Source organism: Gigantopelta aegis, chromosome 6 (assembly GCF_016097555.1).
Source record: "Gigantopelta aegis isolate Gae_Host chromosome 6, Gae_host_genome, whole genome shotgun sequence".
NCBI lineage: Eukaryota > Metazoa > Mollusca > Gastropoda > Neomphalida > Peltospiridae > Gigantopelta > Gigantopelta aegis.
Window position 1 is genome coordinate 16,968,325 of NC_054704.1, and position 18,830 is coordinate 16,987,154.

At 35.8% G+C, this 18,830-nt stretch overlaps 1 protein-coding gene across 6 annotated transcripts in view; it reads left to right on the plus strand.

Annotated features, from left to right (window-relative positions):
• The window catches only part of LOC121375234 (neurocalcin homolog), a 97,938-nt gene extending 80,165 nt beyond the window's left edge, over positions 1–17,773 (plus strand). For all 6 annotated transcript variants that reach the window (XM_041502561.1, XM_041502562.1, XM_041502558.1 and 3 more), the window contains exon 3: positions 17,042–17,773. In XM_041502561.1, coding sequence (XP_041358495.1) covers positions 17,042–17,242 — 201 coding nt within the window. In that variant the 3' untranslated portion in view covers positions 17,243–17,773. The remainder of the gene's footprint in view (positions 1–17,041) is intronic.
• Positions 17,774–18,830: the final 1,057 nt, after the last annotated feature.

The window sequence follows — 18,830 nt, forward strand, 5'->3', positions numbered from 1 at the left end:
AATTGGCTGCTGCTACATCTATGTGTACATACATCTAGAAAGAAGCCAGTACGTAATAATACTAATATGGTTTATCATTTGTCTGACCCATGATTCCACCAATGATCAGCCAAAGACTTGTCTGGTATCTACAAATTGCTTAGGAATGTGCAATGTCAATTCATATCTAGATGTAGATATAGAATTGTGGATAATATTAAAAAATTTTTCAAGGATGCATTCATCCACAATCAACACTTACATGCAGTAACTGCCGTTTAACGGACGCAATCGCACCCACACCTGTATAGCGTCCGTAAATCATATTTTGGCACGCAAAAAACTGCTCCCCTTAACAAATTTGCGAGGTAAAATTTTTATACTGTTAACTTACTGTCTATCGGAATATTCCGATCATTTGGAACACTTCAGCCTATTTCTATTTGTAATCAGCTGAGGTGTTACCGAATTATTACGAATTTGCAGAACGGGCGGGTGAGGTGTGTTGCTTTTGTAGCAATCTCGCAAATTAATTGTAACCAGTGTCAAAATAAAACGATATTGCTATGTTTATTTACTTGTTTACTTACTAGTAAATCCCTGTTATATATAATTATCAGTTTTACAGGGGTGCAGAAAGTACTTGCCCGCACGCCAAATGCGAGTAAAAGTTCTGACAGATGAGTTAAAAAATGCAACCACCAGTTCGACGGGCGATCTGTCTTTTTCTGATTGATTGTATTATTATTTTATTTATTTATTTATTTATTTATTTTGAATTGAATCTGCATCTCCGCATCAGTCATGCAATAATTCCAAACCATTCAAACAAACGGTTCAGAAGGATGTCGTACATGCACCGCATTGCCAATAGACGACTTCGGAGTTCAGAACTGTGCAAGCATGACATTTCGGAAACAGATGTTATTTTTATGTTTATATAGCAGAGATAGAAGTATTAGCAGTTAGCTACAAGTCGGTGAAAGAAAAAAGACATATTTTATTTAACGACACACTCAATACATTTTATTTACGGTTATATGGCGTCAGACATATGGTTAAGGAAGACACAGATATTGAGAGATGAAACCTGCTGTCGCCACTTCATGGGCTACTCTTTTCGATTAGCAGCAAGGGATCTTTTATATGCACCATCCCACAGACAGGATAGCACATACCACAGCCTTTGTTATACCAGTTGTGGAACACTGGCTGGAACGAGAAATAGCCCAATGGGTCCACCGACGGGGATCGATCCCAGACCGACCGCGCAGCAAGCGAATGCTTTGCCACTGGGCTACGTCCCGCCCCACAAGTCAGTGAAATGCAATCAAATGAAATGCAGTTACAGCTTTAAAAAAAAGAAAAATATATATCATTCTCGCCATTACATTGAAGTGCCATTATAGCCAAATCAGTTTCGTTTTTGCCAACAAAAATGGTTCTATTTTGATAGTTGTTCCAATTTAGCCTAATTCCCCCAAAACGGGGCCTGTCAAAGGTCAGTATTTCCTAAAAATCAGTTGTTTACGTTGAAAGTATGTTAGTGATATGTAAATTTTGTAAATCTGTATGAAAGAAATGTGAATAATATAGTTTTGATCAGAATATTTCAATATACATTGATTTGTCAATCAAGGTTTGGGGTTTGATTTCGTTCATTTGCCACATGATGTTGATAACTTAACAAGTGTCCTTAATGTTTTTGTTATTAAATATATCAATATATATTAAAATATTGCTAAACAAAAGTATATTTTCTAGGCTGGTGGACTAGTAGAAATTCTTGCGTACTAGAACATTTTATTTTCCCATATTTTCCATTTCTGCACCCCTGATAAGTTTTACTTCAAAAATGTTCGCGTGTTGTCAGAGGGCGGAAATTAGCATTTGCCGAATTTTTCACATACTCTTATGCCTGACGTCAGTGAAAACTTCAAAAGAACAGTGATTAATAATTAACGTTTTGACAGTAGTGGTTATCTAGTGATAGTCATAAAGTTAATCAGTGAGAATGGTTAGTAATTAATTATTAATGAGCAGTTAAAACTTCAAAATGACAGTGATTAAATTAATATTTGTTTGATGATTATTGGTGGTAAACTTGTTAATAGGACTAAAATGAAAAGTAAGGATGGTTAGTATAATTATAAACAGGCCCATTGTCGGGGGGGGGGGGGGGGGGGGATCAGGATTGAGAGTTCTGGCCAAATGAAAAAATAATTAAGATTTTACATATAAAAGTCCATGTCCCCAACTGACCGGGATAACGTAGTTGGGTTTGTTACCTGTCGGACTCTCCAAATCAGTTACAGCGGTATTGTTAAACATAAAGATCCCTTGCTGTTATTTGGAAAGAGTTGTCATATGGCGACAGTGGATTTCATCTGCGACCAAGTGTCGATATAACTGTGTGTTTGCCATCCAATAACCATTCCAGTAGGCTTAAATTTGTTAGAATTTTTGCCATGTATAATTTATTATAAATACATTGGTACGACTGAAAACAAATGGTTTCTCATCGTGGCTCTGTGACCAGGCCATTTTACATGCATACCACAACTTAATGCAACTTGTTAACATATATTTCACAACAAAAGTTAGTGTATTATTCTCAAGTGTAACTGGCAACATCACATTGTTTAGCAATATATATATATTAAACAAAATCTGGGGACTCCACCCCCACTCTGTGTATGGCTCTGACGAGTTCCGTCTACATGAAATTTCCCACACACCCCACCGCTAAACATGCTGGCTACGAGCCTATATAAATGACAGTGAAACATGAACAGATATTAATTTTATAGTTGAATATTATTATCAGTTTGGTGACATTTACATTTTAACAGAGAGCAGTGACTAGCAAAAAAATTTCAGGCGAGCTTACTTTAGCTCCTGAAGATTTTACAAACGACAGTCACTGCTTACCAGGGTTGAAAATTAACATGAAATCCATGGTCACCAGCAGGACCAGCTGAAGAAAAATCTTGCTGGCCCTTCTCAAATTCAACTAGCCCTCTAATTATCACATTGAAATTTAACTTCAAATCTAAAATTAAAACTAGATTGTTCTTTGTTGAATAATAACCATGTATATACAGTGTTTCTGCTAGAAAGAAATGTTTGGGTATGGCACTATGAAATTTAATATTTACAATGTGTGTGCTGAATGCAATAGGTGGTATGGGGATCTCCCCCAGAAACGAAATGGGTTAGGTTTAGAGTCAGGGTTAAGAAAATCATACAGTAATGATAAGAGTCATTAATTTTGTCAAAAGGTGAACTTAAAAAAATAAAATCCGTAAAAAAATTGGGTATGGTGCCATACCCATTTTACCCTCTGGCAGAAACCCTGATATAGTCTGATTGTTTCAAAAGGAAACCGATGAATTGGCATGTAACTTCATAATGAATAAAGTTAAAAATTCATATAAAAACATGTTCGTAAGTTTTAAACCCATACCAACTCAAGTATAAATAAAAATGTTTCTTTGTAAATTACCATTAAATTACACACATTAAATTTCATTTTTAATACAAGGGTGCAGACCAAATGCTAGAATAGCCAAGGTATGCAGCTTGACTTGTTACATGTATTGTTTCTGAAGTAAATGTAGAATTGCGCGTGCTATAGTATATGACACTAGCTAGTCTGGGTGGCAGTCCTCTTTGGGCGATGCAAGAAGGGGTAAAATCTTCAGTAAAGGATTTCCTCAGGATTGGCTGTCCTCTTATAGACGAAGCATGCACACATGCACCTTTAATTGGGATATTGTAAATGCTACAGTAGTAGGCTACTAATAAAATAAACATAGAAAGAAAAATAAATCTGTGGAAAACCCCCACATTTGGCCAAAATATACGATGTACTTAGTTATATTACAAAGCATAAAAACCGTACTTATTGTGTATTAGAGTAATATGTGGACGATTATATCACCATGTAAGTCTTGGTATCATTTTAGGTCTGATCTAAACGTAAAACAATACTAACAACAACAATCAATTAACTGACCTTTGGATTAAGCCCTATAGTAATGAGAAGTGTTATTGCTATTTTTATATGCGCTTATGCGCTCATGTTAGTTTGTTTTAAAAAGTTACAAGACAGATTTTAATATTTCGCCCCAGAATAATGTAAGCCAATTCAATATGATTCCTTTATACCGTAACATTAAATAACAATAGATCTCTTTCAAATTCCACTGCGCATGTGCCCGTTGCGGGGTAACTGGAGGACGCAAACCACAAACTCACTTGAGATCTCGCAAAAATAGGCCTGTGGACAAGTTGGGGGGCATAGACAATGGGAGGCCACGCAATAGGAATGTGAATATCTCCATGATTAATTATTCTATCAGTAGGGAACCCAAAAATTAAAAAAAGACTTATTGGAGACATTTGTGAATTATTGCTTATCATGAAATAAAAAATATTTGGTTGTTAACGCCCGACAAACCATCGGTTCGGATTCATACGTATACGGATATGGGCTGAAATAATATTAATGTGTTTACGCGTGTATATGTGCAGATATTTATTGTATTTAACATGATTAAATATTTATAAAGCATTATACAGATAAATACATTCAGGATTCATGTCGGGATTTCTTTTTACCAAGTTATTTAAATTTTGTTCGGTATTTGGAATAAATTTAAATGGTACATATAAAATTTGAGCTATGGTATATAAAACATTAGAATCAAGCCCTTAGGAACGATATCAGGAGTTGGGGAGGGAGGGGCCACAATCTGTAGAGGAGGGACACAGTCTAGTTAGTGGGGGGGGGGGGCAAAAGTCATATTTTAAACCAGGTTTATAAAAGTGGGGCTATAGTCCCTCCTCCGACTTCTTGGTTGCTACCGACTTTAGAATGGTCAGAAAATGTAACAGCTATTTAAATTCGAAGCAAGATTATTTGACCTAAGAAAGATCTAAGTTTTATTTATAACAGATTAGACTAGCCGACACCTTGATAATATAGCTACAAACTCAGGATGGTCTCATGAGGGTTTATTATGCGCAGTCATAAGGTACTTTGTTTGAATGTTTGAAGCAAACATATTAAGTACCATGTCAGATCCATAGCCGGGGGGGGGGGGGGGGGGGGGGGGGGAATCAGATGATCCCCCAAGCAGGATTGAAAGTTCCACTCAAATGAAAAAGAAAATTGGATTTTATATATAAAAGTCCTTGTCTCCAAATGACCAGGATAATGTAGCAAGAACGTCTGTCTGAGGTTCCATTTGCTGAAGGTTCGATCCTCCTCAGTGGGCTCGTTTGATTATTTCCCGTCCCAACCAATGACCTATCAAAGGACGTTGTGTATGCTATCCTGTTTGTATGAGAAGTATGCCATGTATCATTTATTGTAAATACATAGGTACGACTAAAAACAAAAGTTTTTTTGTCATGGCTCTGTGACCAAGCCATTTTATATGCATACCACAACTTAATGCAACTTGTTAACGTATATTTCGCAACAAAAGTTTGTGTATTATTTTCGAGTGTAACTGGCATCATATCATTGTTTGGCAAGGGGTTATATATATTTATATGTGTGTGTGTGTATAAATCTGGGGACCCCCCCCCCCCCCCACGGCTCCGCGCTCGCGTTTTGATGAGTTCCGTTTTCGACCCCCCCCCCCCCCCCCCCCCCCCCGCTAATCATGCTGTCTACGGGCCTGAAGTTATATACACTATTCATAAGTTAAACCAAATATCAAATTAGGATTGTATCGGGTTACATGGGTCTACCACTCTGTAAAAGTTGCTGAACTTTATGTTATGTATAATCATGTACGTTATAAAAACGTGTGATACTTGCATACCATATCGATATACAGGACTTCTCCCTATGCTTGTAAATGTGTATCAAAGTACTGATGGTATCGCTGACGATCTCGATCAATGTTCTCAGGTACAAAATACAAAATAGTAACCAAACACTATTGTACATGTATACAGATATATGGTTACTTCAAACTGATCTTCATGTAAAGAAGAAGATGTCATCTTCTTAATACTTCAAAACAAACAATGCAAATAGCATGTCAACTTTTACTTCCACATTTACATGTGACGTCAAACTTTGAGCCGCGTTTACTCGGTTTCTGGTGCCATGCTAAGTTGTAGGTTTTCACGTGTGACGTCTCATATATATGTTTTAAAACTTCATAAATATCAGATATTATTTCAAGTGAAATTGTATGTATCTGATATAAATGATAGTGAAAATAAAATAAAATAATAAATAAAATAAGATAAATAAATAAGTAAATAAATAAATAAATACATAAATAAATAATTTGTGGATAGACATGTAACATTGATTAGTAGTTGTACCACTGTCTTTTTAATGAAACGATAGTGGAAAATAGAGCTGTGATAAAGGTCTATGTGAGTTAGGAGTTTTGTTGAGATTTTAGGGGGAAAGGAAGGCATATTTTATTAAATTTTAAATACTGATACATGTGGAGAATTAAACATCACTGGAAATCCGCTTAATTTATTAAAAGTAGCAAATACATTACACTAAAGTTAATTTTATTGTAAGAATCTTTTAATTTTGCGTTGATACCCTTGACAGGCGGCTCCACAGACTTCGTCTAAGTTAATGTTTCACTGCTTTTGGTCTTAAACCATTCCGACGTAAACTTTAGTTGACCTTTTTTTGCAGCCATTTTAACATCTTATTCGAAATATGTATGTTAGTCGCTAGAGATTCACAGCTCCCACGAAGCTACTCACGATGCTCATGACAACTGTCGATTATGCCCCCCAATTTGTATATAGCCTTGATACCATCCATTTCGGCAACAGACAGTACTCTTCGCGCACATGCGCAATGGGAATGTGAAAGAGGTCTATTGTCAAATAGTGGTTCTAACAGACAATTATGGTGTATCAAGTCCATTCCAAAAAGCCGACGACTTCCAGATTTGAAAAATACTTGCAATTATTGAACGTATTGAATACATTTTGTGCTCCATTTTTAGAAAGACCCGGCCCAAAGCCTGGTGCTATCAAAATATAGAGCATGTTCTGCTGCCAGATCTGTAATTCGTGCCAACACAGACATGGTGTGTTTTGTCACATTCAATTCAGTTTCAGTGTTTTTTCTTTTTCAACTAGGTGCCATATACTTGCCAGACCCTAAAATCGATGGTCGCCTGACTGACTACCTTTGTAAAATTCTTAGTCACCCTTGGCCAATAAAGGTCGCCATGGGCTATACCACTAATTTTCAACCCTGCTGCTTACATGTAATAGAGTGTCAATTTTTTTTTTTTATATGGAAGTATGGGATTTTATGTGACCTTTATGACATGGGCTTAAGATGTTGACTTCCATATTTCATTTTGCAATTTTTAAAAGATATAGAACTGTAAAAGATAGAATTTTAAAAGTGAAAGTGGGTGCCACTTGACCTTATTTTCACTTGCAAGATGTTGGTGTGCCTCAAGGTAGCATCCTATCAGTTATTCTGTTTTCTGTAAAAATGAACATCACCAAATTTATAAAACCTGGTTTACATAGCTCGTTATACACCCCCTCCCCCCCCCCCCCCCCCCGAATTCTGCATAAAATTTATAAAATTCTGTGGTAAAATTTGACATATTCTGTGTTAGAATTTGATGAATTCTGTGGCAAATTCTGCAACATATAAAACTAAAAAATAACACTTATAAATTAAAACTAGATGCTCAAAATGTTACATATTTATTTTCATCCTGTTTTAATACCTGAGTAACTGGTTATGGTGCAACGTCCCCTGGTTGTAGGCCTACAAGTTCATCCAGAAACTTGTCGTATTTGAGTCTTTCATTGTGGTGCAGGAAAACCAAAGCTCTGATTGTCTCTGGATTTAAAGATCTTCGTCTTCCTGTTGAGATCAAATTATATAAAGAGACACTCCGTTTAGCATCTGCTGAATTGGTCACGGCATTTGCATATCGGAAACGATATGGAAAAAACTCCTATTTTTACGCTTATGGTTTCTTTGTTAAATGTGATTTCTGATTACTAAATACTTAAATATAGACCTTTGCTTAACATCATGATTCCAACAATCGATACTTATATGTTAATATAATTATTTTATATTAAATAGAATGGAATTGCTGAATCCTATTTCGTATTTGTGGAATCTGTCAAAGTGTAATTACAACCCGTCTTCATCGGTTTCCGTAACCTATGCACCTAACAATGGTTGGGACATCTCGCCACAATCCATTGCACTATATGATATCTTGCGAGGATTTCCGATTCCATAGCGGAAACTAAAGGCTTGTTCCAAATGCAGGTTACACAGACTAGTAACTATGAGGCGGTTACCAGTCCAGCCTGTAATAATTTAAAAGAATAGAAAAAAATGCTTTATGCTTCTATTTATTATTGTATTGAAATTAAATTTAATTTCAGGACGGCAATATTTCAACCCCTGATATAATATTGCAGGCCTTTAAATAAAAAATTGAAATTAGTATTAAAATTCCATGTTTAATGTTACAATTCAGAAACATTGAACATTTTGCGCTGATTAAGACCAATTCCATGGCCTAAAATTATGAATTCTGCACATGTTTTGCACGAAAAGTGATTTTCCACAGACGAACAATTTTTCTGCACATTTTTCCACGTCTGTGGAATCACAGAATTCAGGGGGGAGTGGTTATACATAGATATTGATGATTTTGATATTTGTTACAGATAGTCCAATATATGAGAACAGTATCGCAGAAAGTTAGTTGCTGTTTTGTTTGAATAAACTTAAACAGTTTGGCAGCTGACAACTTTAATGAAAACCTGTGTTCACATCTTCCAGAAAAGAAGTCGCCATTAGATCTGAAGCTATATTTGAACAATAGTCCGATTCCAGTCATGGAGAAGCCTACATTTTTGGTGGTTATATTTGACAGGAGGCTATCTTTTATGCCCAATTTAAAATATGCTAAAAGATCTTGAAAGCTATCATTGTATCTGAAGTTTTTTTATTTAAATGCCTGCAATATTATATCAGGGGTTAAAATATTGCTGTCTTGAACAGTTTTTGCCAGTCGACATCACCACAGGTCAGAGATATTTTCCCCTGCTGTACCATTGGACTGGCAATTATTTTGTGTTTATACTTTATGATCATGTTTGGTCTGACAGGTTTTGAATCGGTCCAGTAGAATTTGTAGCATACTTGATGGAATGTCCAGCAGGAATTTCTGTCAGTTTTGACCTCTCTATACCAATACCCAGAGTTCGACAAATCCACTAGCCCGACGCCTGTGGCTAGTGGTTTTTAAGTTCGGGTTAGTGAGAAACGCAAAACCACTAGCCCACAGGGCTAGTGGTTTCCCAACCCCTCTCCTTATCGTTCGATTGTGTTTTTGTTTTTGTTTTTTTTGTTTTTCTCTCGGCTTAAATTTCGTTTAATAAATTTGATTGTCATAGAATAATATCAACAACATCATCAGTATATAATAATAATCCACTTGAACTAGGTCTGCAAACTGCAGTAACATGCTATCTCTACATTGTTACGGTTACAGCATGCATTGTTTACTTTTCCCTTTCAAGTTTCTGGCACTGGAAATCAAGTTTAATGACATGCATGTTTTGATTGGTTGGACACGTCACGTGGTAGTTAATCTCGCACATAATTATGTTTTAGGCTAACTTGGAAATTACCAATCGCGACGACAGGTTAATCTCAGTCAAGTAAACCCCAGTCATGCTTTGAATTTCAGTGTTTGTTTTATTTACCTATTGTTTTCTAATTTAACACTTCGCTTACATATGGTTATCGGCAACCAGGAAAACAATTTACTTTAATGGTAACCGCACATGCAATGACTCGGCTTGGGCTATTACCAGGGTTCGTACGCGCCTGGAAAACTCTTGAAAACCCTTAAAAATAAACTCTTGTATTCCAGTGCTTGAATACCCTTGAAAATCATCTTGCGGTCTGGAAAACCCTTGAAAATGATAATTTGATGTCAAATAAAATATAAACACCTAAAACGGAGGCTTTATTTACTTTATTTAACATGTAATTAAATTATTTGTTTCATTTCTGCGGCACAATCAAATGCCAATCGTCCGGCCCATCGATCTTTACCAGCTCAGTTGACGTGTGAATGTTTATTGTTGTTTTTTATATTGCGATGCGAGGATCACGCGGCCACGAGATCCAAGCGACAGCATCGCCATATTGGAAAAGAAAGTTTGTCACTTTTTGCCGCTGGGTATTTAGCAAGTTCAGGGAGCACAAAGATGGTTGACAGTTGCGTGTTTAACGACCTGTGGAAACTCGGTAAGGTCCTGGAATTTTAGTAAAGTTGACCTGGAAAGTGCTTGAAAAACCCTTGAATTTTGACTTCCTTTAAGTGTATGAACCCTGTATTACGTTTGGATAATGTCTCACAGCTGCCGATACAAGATAATACCTTTTTTGTTCATCAATTAACAACGGATTAGATGTCGCCATTCTATTCTTTTGATATCGGTCTGACATGGGATAATGCCCTGTATTTGAGCAATTGGCAGTACCGTTCCTGGCGACATGAATAGTAGGCCCTAAAAGCATAACCCACTACCAAATACACTCAACCATCTATTACCGTGTGTCACACTGTCGTACCCTCATTTAAATTTAATTATTTTGATAGTGGTTTTAGATACCAACCATGAGTTTAATCAATTATTTTTCCCCGGGAGTGGGCAAAAGCGAAAACGGGACAATAACGATGGATCACACTGGACAAAAGACCAAATGTACAACACGACACAACTGAAAGTTACAACATAATTTAAGTGTTTGTTTCATTTTACTGTTATACTCGTAAATGTGTAATCTTACAAAAATTTGATAAAAATCAAGTTATAATTGATCAAGAATTTGAGCTAGTGCTTTATCTTGGTGGGCTAGTGGTTTTCACAAACCCACTAGCCCTGTGGCTAGTGACTTATCAAAATATTTGTCATACTCTGCAATACCTATAGCCAGCACAGACATATAGATGCACCTACACTCATTCTAATAGTACCCAACCACCTGTATTAGGTGATCACTTACCCATCTTTGATATCATCCAATCTAGTATAAACAGAGTTTCCAGGCCTTAACCGTAACTTTTTTCAGTGGTAGCCAACCAGGCTTCCATTTTATGAAATCTGGTAGCCCTCAGTAAAATTGGTAGCCCATAATTTTAATAAACTTTTAAAAAAGGAGAGAAAAGAGAAAAATAATAAATTTTTATTTAAACATTGTTTTAGGTTTTTTTTGGGAGGTGTTTAAGCATCTTGTTGATTGCAGAGTAACTGGAGGTGCCAAAAAAATCTAGTAGTCTGGCAGACTACCAGGTCTAGACATTTGGTAGCCTGAGTGAGAAATTGGTAGCCAAAACATCGTGGGCTACTGCTAAGTTCGAGCCCTGCAGACCTGTATTAGGCTGACAGTCGACTGTCCAGTCATTTTTATATTACTCATTGAATGGCTTTTAAACTATTACTTGTACCAGTACATGTACATACATCTCCACAATGGATTAGTCATAGTGAATTTGTGACAAAAAATGAAGCTGATATTGGCTTACCATTTAAATGGGATTTTCTGTGTACAATATATAATATAATTACATTGACTAAAAATTATTATTAGCTTTATTATAAAAATACAACACTGGCATCCGGATCAAGATCAAAGTTTAACATATTATACTTAATCTTGATTTAAACATGGAATATTATTCTGACGTTTCTACAATAGAAGGGGCGGGATGTAGCCCAGTGGTAAAGCGTTCGCTTGATGTGCAGTCGGTTTGGAATCGATTGCCATCGGTGGACCCATTGGGCTATTTCTCATTCCAGCCAGTGCTCCACAACTAGTATAACAAAGGCTGTGGTATGTACTATCCTGTTTGTGGGATGGTGCATATAAAAGATCCCTTGCTGCTAATCAAACAGAGTGGTCCATGAAGTGGTGACAGTGGGTATCCTCTCTCAATATCTATTTGGTCCTTAACCATATGTCTGATGCCATATAACCGTAAATAAAATGTGTTGAGTGCATCGTTAAATAAAATATTTCCTTCCTTTCTGCAATAGACAATCAGTTTGTATTGTATTTCAATGTTAGAAACAAGAGGATGTGTGTATTATTAAACTGGCTAATCAAGGCAGGTTTTACAAAATAATTAACATATATAATGCAGCTGTGTCAATGTTCGAGAAATGCAATATAAATTTGTCATTACTGACTGACCGTTCAATGACCAGTACTTGTACATGCTTTACTGCAAATGGCATGCGCACATAGGTGTCGTGAGCTTTTAGGCCTATATGTAAAACAATAAATAATGGTTTTCAGCTGCAAAAATTATACACTGTGAAATAGCACAGTATACTCGTTTTCAATCAATCACTCACTCACTTGTGACATATATATATATATATATATAATTCAGATCTATATGTCGGACCATATAAAATGGTACAAACGGCCGTTGTTGAGATATAATTTGCTGTGGGTTGGAAAGCATCACTGACAACATTTTTGTGATGCTGGATAAAAATTATTGCCGTTGGTAAAACTCCTCAATGACAGCAAAATTATTACATCTGGTGTACATTATCTGCCAGTATTTAAATATCTGTATATCTGAAATATGTCTACATGCAACAAAATAACCTTTCAGTCATATTTATTTGCTGCAAAAGTAACTTTTTTCAAAATTGGCATCGGTGGGCTCTTTCTACCATAACAATTTAAAATATAAATGCTGTGGGTGACAAAATTAAGTTCGAGCCCTATAAGATCAGTTTACAACCATTTTGCTTGTGATTTTGATATATATTAGTTAAAAAGCACAAATGTATACAAGAAAAGTTGGATATTAACAAAAGTTCAGTGAAACCTGTCCAAACCTAATATTTATCCCACTTAGACAGGATCTGGTATTTAAAGGGTCGCATTTTACAATTTGAAAAATTCAGGACCATAAAACTTAGCCGATTTTGACAGGATTCCGGTTTGTTCAAGACCCAGTTTAGACAGGTTTGACTGTATCAGGAATTGTCCCTCAAACAATAGTTTTATTAATTCTTTAAATTTTATGACCATTGTTATATTATAATATTAATATCTGATATTTGTTGCATATAAAAAATGTTCTTGTGTTAAGTCGGTACATTTCTAGTGGTTCACAATTTACCTTTATTTATAATCATGTACATTTTGATAGTGTCTTGACACCCATAGACTCAGTCTTCATACGTTTATTGCACTACATTCTAAACTACAGTTCTATAGCAGTGTTCGAGATTAACGGTATCCCAATATCTCGGGGATACCAGAATTTAATTTTGGATACCAGACTTCAAGAACCCAGTATCCCGGTGGGATACTATTAATGTGTTTTTTTTTTTTAATCCTGCGTTTTTATTTTTCGCTAAGCAATGAAAGTCGTCATTCACTGGTGAAGTTAAGTAACAATATTTTCAAGCTTGTACCCAGTCTAATGCTTTGCCATAACAATATCTCCCCCAACTCATACCCAGTCTAATGCTGTGCCATAACAATATCTCCCCCAACTCATACGCAGTCTAATGCTGTGCCATAACAATATCTCCCCCAAATCATACCCAGTCTAATGCTGTGCCATAACAATATCTCCCCCAACTCATACCCAGTCTAATGCTAATGCTATTGTTTTTGTTGGATGTTTCCTCCTTTCAAATTTTATTTGAGATATTGATTCCACATCTGCAGAAAATTTATACAGGTAATTTTCTGCAGATGTGGAATCAATATCTCAAATAAAATTTGAAAGGAGGAAACATCCTTAATAATGTCAGAATCACTTATAAATTACTGCTAAATATTAATTTATGTTAGTATTATTCAAAAATAGATTCCATTTGATTGCAAATTTCACGAATTCCACGATTGTGGCATTGCAATAGACTGAGAACGAGAACAGTGTTGTCCAAGTTTGTTACAATGTTATTTATGAATTTCATTTGAGTGGGATACAAAATTCTCAGGTGGGATACCAGTTTTTGAAATGTTAGAATCCAACTGGGATACTGCCCCAAATTTTTAATCTCGAACACTGTATAGTAATTAAAAATCTGAGTCTTTAATGTGCACTTCAATTTTTACATAACCATCTAACATGGTCTTAAACATTGTTTTATTGGACATGTTCAGTACGAGTCAAACAGAATTAATTTAGTCTTAAAGCTAGTCGTCTGATCGGCTTAACATTTTATATTAACACATGGATACCACTGGGAAACATTCACCCTTTAAACGGCAGCTGCATCTATTGATTCAGGATGTTCTGTAAATGGTCATTTGGGAGCAGGGAGGCAATGTTACCAACTGCACCATTCATTATTTGCATTGACACATTCAACAAACCCACCACCCATGCAATAAAGATGTAGGTACTGTCTTTACGTTTCCATCATGTTACAATTTCTCGAATAGTGTTTCCAATAAAGAGTCTGCCAATTACATGTACTGGTGGATATATGTCACACATGGCCATAAAAGAAATTGATCCATCTAAGGAAGGTTGACCACTTGGGATTAGAAATAGTGCTTGAAGCAAATCCGCATTTGATAGCTCCGCCAGTCTAGTTGTGTTATGTAGTTGTGCCAGGAAGACCATAAGAATAATTTTTGCAGCCTTTTCTTTGAATACGGGATGAAAATCAATAACATCACAGAAACATAAACCTTCAGTGGTCTTAATCGTACACCAGTGGTTTAACACAACGGCACTCCAGTTCTCCCTATCATTCCGTCCACAAGCTGTTAAAATTAGACACAAGTTATTTTCCATTTTCTCTCAGTGACTGGCTTCCTGGGGGCATGTCTGGAAGGAGAAGACATGGTGCCTACTTCCTGTATTTATCCTACAGTTGATGGTCGTGTTGTAAAGAGCTCTGAAATTTCTTTACGTTTCATTTATTTCAGCCAGAAGATTCATAAATGTAGAATGTTTACTCCCATTTTATATTAACTGTTGGTTGTTCAAGCTAGCTAGCCATTGTGTTTGGTCTTGTGTCTTCTGTGTGATGTCGTTAGTATTATGGTTCTAGCCATTGTGTTTGGTCTTATGCATTCTGTGTGATGTCGTCAGTATTATGGTTGGAGAGGCACATGCTAGTGGGAAACATTTCTTGTTCCTTTAAACAATAAGCAATAATAACAATAACAAATTATTGAAACCCGGGCTTTGCCAGATTCACTAGCCTTCTGTCCTGGCTAGTAAATGTTTCAGGGGACAATATTTCGAAATCTGAGGTAACCGGAAGTCGGTTCACGTGGTTTTTACCTAGGTAACCAATTGTTCGGTTACGTGAATTATATTTGCGTAACCCATGGGTTATCTGATCGTTACCTCAAAATTACGTTGAAATTCTATTTTAAATACATAGTTTTTAGCTGAAACATAAAGTTAAAACAAATACAAAAGAAAACATTTTACCCAAAAAAAAAAAAAAATGTCTTTAATGCTTGCTGAAGTGAACAATATTATAAAAGAACTGAATATTAGCCGCAGTACTAAACAAAATACAGGGGCGTAGCCAGAAATTATCTTAGAATTACGCACGCCAAAGGCGTGCCCGAACGGGGGGGGGATTCGGGGGACAATATTTCGAAATCTGAGGTAACCGGAAGTCAGTTCACGTGGTTTTTACCTAGGTAACCAATTGTTCGGTTACGTGAATTATATTTGCGTAACCCATGGGTTATCTGATCGGTTACCTCAAAATTACGTTGAAATTATATTTTAAATACATAGTTTTTAGCTGAAACATAAAGTTAAAACAAATACAAAAGAAAACATTTTACCAAAAAAAATTAAAAATGTCTTTAATGCTTGCTAAAGTTAACAATATTATAAAAGAACTGAATATTAGCCCCAGTACTGAAACAAAATACAGGGGCGTAGCCAGAAATTATCTTAGAATTACGCACGCCAAAGGCGTGCCCGAGTGGGGGGGGATTCGGGGGGCCTCCCCCTGTGAAAATTTTGAAACTCAGGACGCCTGTAGATGCATTTTTGAAAATCTTTTTTTTGAGTCAATTTTAAGAGGTCTATTTTATAGAACAATTACAGACAGCCTCGACCTATTCCCGGATTTTGTTTTTGAATTACGCACATGCGTAATGGGCGGTACGCCTTTGATATAGATAAATACTCATTTGTAGGGATTCCTTTTTGCGATTTGCAGTGGCTATGCTACTTTCACTTCATCGATGGTACTTATGTAAAATTATAGCCAATCCAATAGTATGTCTACATATATTCCTTTAGAGATAAAATAGCAGAAAATTTAGCCGTCCCAAGCGGCCCGAGCACATTTCTTTAAAACTGTTTTAAAACTAGACTGGTCGCAAGTTACAACTGTTGCAATATATCGTTGTTTACTGGTTTGCTGCACATCAAGTATCTAAAAATTAGTCTAAAACATTTGTCGGAATACCAGTAGTATGTCTGCATGAATAAACTTCCTGTAATCGTGAAGTTTGCCAGTTTTAATTTCTGAACGTTTACAGGTCATGACGTAACCGATTTGCGGTTCGCGTAAATTTAATTTTGCGTAACCGACACGCGAACAGAACGGCGGTTCGCGTGAAATATTGTGCCCTGGGTTTGGTCTGGGCTAGTGAAAATTGTCACCTGTATTACATAGGGCACTATGGCCGAAGTTTCTGTGAGGGCTAGTGAAAATTATCACCTGTATTACATAGTGCACTATGGCCAAACTTTCTGTGAGGGCTAGTGAAAATTATCACCTGTATTACATAGGGCACTTCTGTGAGAGCTAGTGACTTTCTCAAATATATATATATATATATATATGTGTGTTTGTTTGTTTTTTAAAGGAAGTTTATTGACCCCAGACACAAATATTTGTTAAACACTGCTAAACTAATACCACATAGGACAGAAGATTAAAAGTGACCATGTTTCAGCAATTCTAAAACAGTATGAACGTAACTGATTTGTATAATTTATCTTTTTTTTAAATATTATTGTTGCAGGCTATATACAAGATGGTGGGTACTGTGATGAAGATGCCAGAAGACGAGTCGACACCAGAGAAACGAACAGACAAGATCTTCAGACAAATGGACAAGAACTTTGATGGGAAATTGTCCATTGATGAATTTATTGAGGGCGCAAAAAGTGACCCATCGATAGTGCGCTTACTACAGTGTGATCCAAACTCTTCACAGAGTTGAAGACCGTGCATTGACTTGTTGTTTTCTGTGGTTGGTTTGTATATTTATCCTAAATGAAAGATGTAACTACAGAGAGCATGCAAGAAGAAGGAACGCCTGTCCACGTAACGGCATGAAGACTGCAAATAAGGATGTGACTCTTGGGGAACATTATTTATGGCATCTCCCTGTCAGTAAATAGCATTCATGAATTTGCATAAACGAACTGATAAAAAGTACAAATAAAAAATTCTCAGTTTAAGCATGCTTTTGAGGTATTCTTGGAAATGATTGTGTCTCAGGACTCAGCTTGTACATGATATTTGCTCTAGCTATTTTTCTTAATATTATATCTGGCATTCTTACAGTAATTGCAAGGTAGCATGGAGACACTAAAGCCAAACATTCTGTCTGTACAAAAATGATTAAAAGACCAATTTTGGCTTGTGACTAATTCTTCTTTTCAAACAATATGAGCATTATCTATCTCTATGTTTGTATATCCGTCCGGTTTGTAAACAGTCATTATATTCAATAAAACTGAACCAAAAATGGTATGCTGCTTTATTTAAATATCTAAATATCAACAGTTCTTTGCATTTTTTCTTAATGTACAGTATTTCACAACGTAAAAGTTTACCCCAAGAATTATCAATGGTTTAACATCCACGTGTATATGGAAAATCCTCCAAAGTATTAAATGCCAGTTTGGTTTTGAAAGATATCTCTGAACTAAAATCACTTCTACTTCTGGAGGATAATGATCCTGAAGCAATATTAGGAGGAATTTGTAAAAGAAGTGCATCATATCAAACAAGTTCCAAAAGTTGAGAATGTTTGTTAGTCATTATTTGGCATGTTTTTTTTTTTTTTTTTTCTATCATATTTCTGTTGTATGTAAATGTTTTTTCATAAACAAATTTAAGTATGTAATTCAAGGCAAACACATCTGATAAAACACCTTCTTGCATTCCACTTACAACACGTACCTTTGAGAATAACAAATTAAAAGACAGCCTTGTGATGTCATCACCATCTATTAAGGTGCTATCACACAAGCATACATTGATGCATGGCAGCAAACCTTTTCTTTATGATGCAAGTCCACATTACATGGAGGGTCATAGTATAAAACTTGACCATACTTTCTTTTTCTGATCAGACTAGCTATGCATGAAATGTTAGAATATATTAACAATTTGTCAAATCTTGTTAAGACATTTGAAGCCAGACAATGTATTTCTTAGACAAACAAAATCAGGCTGAAAATTTAGGATTCCATACATATGGTGAAGATCAAATTTTGGGTCGGAAGTGTAAGATTACGAGATGAAATCCCAGAATATCTGTTACATAATAGTTTGATACATTAGAATCCTAAAAGAAATGATCACCAAATTCAATGCCTGAAATGTAACAAACCAAAGGGTGATTTGGGAATGAAAGAGATTTGTATCTTTTCTTCAAATAATTTTGTTCTGTGCTGTCTAAAAACTGTTCCTATCTTTGTTCTTTTCTAACAAGTTCAGAGTAACCCCATCCTAAAAAGTTTTTCAGATTTTTGTCCAGAGTTATTGTTCTTCATCATTATTAAACATGTTTATTCTGG